Raw genomic sequence first — 2143 nt, forward strand, 5'->3', positions numbered from 1 at the left:
AAAAAAAAAAAACCACCACCCAAAAAAGACAGCCATCAAATTTAGTTACTTCACACATACTTTTCCTTACCTGTGCACTTGAAGTAATATCTTCTCGTTGCTGAACTGTCATTACAGCAAGTGTATCAAAAGGATCTTTTTCACAAGGGTCCAGAAGGCCAGGACCACCTACAATGGTTAGGATTAGTAGCATATCTCTACCTTATTTCAACCAAGATTACAGATTTTATGTTAGTTAAGCATAAGTATACAGATGCTGATCAAATGCGACTTGCCTTTAAGGATTATTCCTGAAGATATACACTCAAAAACTCTTCTCAGTGCATCCCCAGGACTCTGTGGTCCAGTAGCGCTGCTAATTGCTTTTTCTACAAGCAACTCCATAGCCTAGACCAACAATAATAAAATTCAGCCAGTTTCAAAGATTGATTAAAACAAAAAAAGCTACTACTGTTGTTCAATACAGAACTTTTGATACTGGAATTTTGAAGAACATTACACATAACAGAATGCTTTCAGTTGAAATAGGAAAAAATCATCAGATATTTTATAAAAAATAAATAAAAAGAAAGCTGCTGCAAGATTAACATTGAGTACTGATACGCTGCTTCTCATCACAGCTTGTCCAAAAGTTTTGCAGAGCTGTATACAGTAGTACCCTACATATGCAGGTAGACAACTTTTCCAGTTATTTTTTGAGATACACATGAAACGTGGTGGGTCATCAGAATCTGTCAGTCACATGAATAAACAGCACACAATATGAAATTATTAATTTGATTCATCTAATGAAATTAACAGGATGCTACAGAGGAATTTTCTTCTACAAGAATACAGAAACTTAAATGTTAAAATGCCATTAAATTTTGGATGCTTTAAGTGGTTACTAGTTCTTCAGTTTAGCAAAACTTAAGTTCACAGTAAGTTTTTTTCCTGGATAAAGGTTAACACTCGGATGTTAAACAAGTGTAAAAAAACCCCTTTATAAACAGGTTTTCTAAAATTTACACGTTATTTGACAGTAGTTAAAATGGTTTAATTGATTAGCTGTATTTGATTTTTTTTTCTGTGAATTTTTCCATTGTTTACTTTTATTAGATTGTTTTTTTTTTCAGAAAAACCTATAAAAGATATTTGCAAAAATAAAGAATAGTTTTCCTTAGCTTCTTCAGCATTAAATGCATGTTGTTTCAATGCCACCTCTTCAGCAGGTTTCAAATACTGTCTCTCTTATTTTCTTTTGTGGAGTTTTTTGGGAATTTGTATTTTGGCTCCTCTCTAGAGTTTACAGTTGCTCAAGTGTTGCCTTTTATTTTCCAAAAGTAACTACTTGCATGCAAGTAACTACAGGCAGTATTGATTACAATCCTTCACTAAGGGTACCCATTCCTTTCTATTTTAGCTCAATTTAACTGACAAATTTCAATTCTTGAGCATGGTATTTCCATACTCCTACTGTATCAAGGATCAAGCTTTTGAGTTTTAGCAACAGTAATTTAGCTGTTTTCAAGTATGAATCAAAATACATCAGAAAAAAAAGAAAGTAGATAATGTTATTGCATTTATTCAAGTCTAGCTCCTTTGGATACTCATACAATAACACCAAAGTCCACAATTTAAGTCCTAAGAAAATGGGAATTATGATGGCCTGGTGTTTATGTGTACAAAAATTCTATATTAGGAAGCATCACAGTGCAACCAGACTTGGTCTATGAAACAAAACAGTCAGAGCTGAGTTTACCTCCACATATTTCAGAGATTCTGCTTCAGACTAACTTTGTCCAGTCCAGAGACTGAACATCTGTTAATATTTGGAGCACAAGCTGAACTCCTGGAGAGCATCAATTTAAGAAAGCTGTAAAAAAAATGCTCCAAGAATACTCAGCTGGAAAACAGAGAGGTAACTGGGTACAACCTATAGATCTGTTTCTAAGTGACACTGATTAAAATGTTAATGGTGACACATCCACATTGTGGCATTTCATCTTACAGAAAGGATATATTAATTGCAGGAATTGCTGTGATTTATTCTTTCAAGTAGCCTTTCTGATATCACAGCATTATCTGAGCACAACTGACATAATTTTCACTCAGTTTCAGGAAAATCCAAGCAATTCAGAGTAGGTAGTTAAAAAAAAAAAAA

The 2143-nt window shown here is 33.5% G+C and overlaps 1 protein-coding gene across 1 annotated transcript in view; it reads right to left on the reverse strand.

The window, feature by feature from the left end:
- Positions 1-70: 70 nt before the first annotated feature.
- The window catches only part of LOC103775689 (zinc finger RNA-binding protein-like), a gene marked incomplete at its 3' end in the record, with an annotated part of 3436 nt that continues 1363 nt past the window's right edge, over positions 71-2143 (reverse strand). Inside the window, exons 3-4 of the mRNA XM_008943158.1 lie at positions 276-387; positions 71-168 (exon numbers count right to left, since the gene is read on the reverse strand). Of these exons, the coding sequence (XP_008941406.1) occupies positions 71-168; positions 276-387 (210 nt within the window). The remainder of the gene's footprint in view (positions 169-275; positions 388-2143) is intronic.

The sequence above is a fragment of the Merops nubicus genome, unplaced genomic scaffold, assembly GCF_000691845.1.
Source record: "Merops nubicus isolate BGI_N331 unplaced genomic scaffold, ASM69184v1 scaffold28076, whole genome shotgun sequence".
NCBI classification, from domain to species: Eukaryota; Metazoa; Chordata; class Aves; order Coraciiformes; family Meropidae; genus Merops; species Merops nubicus.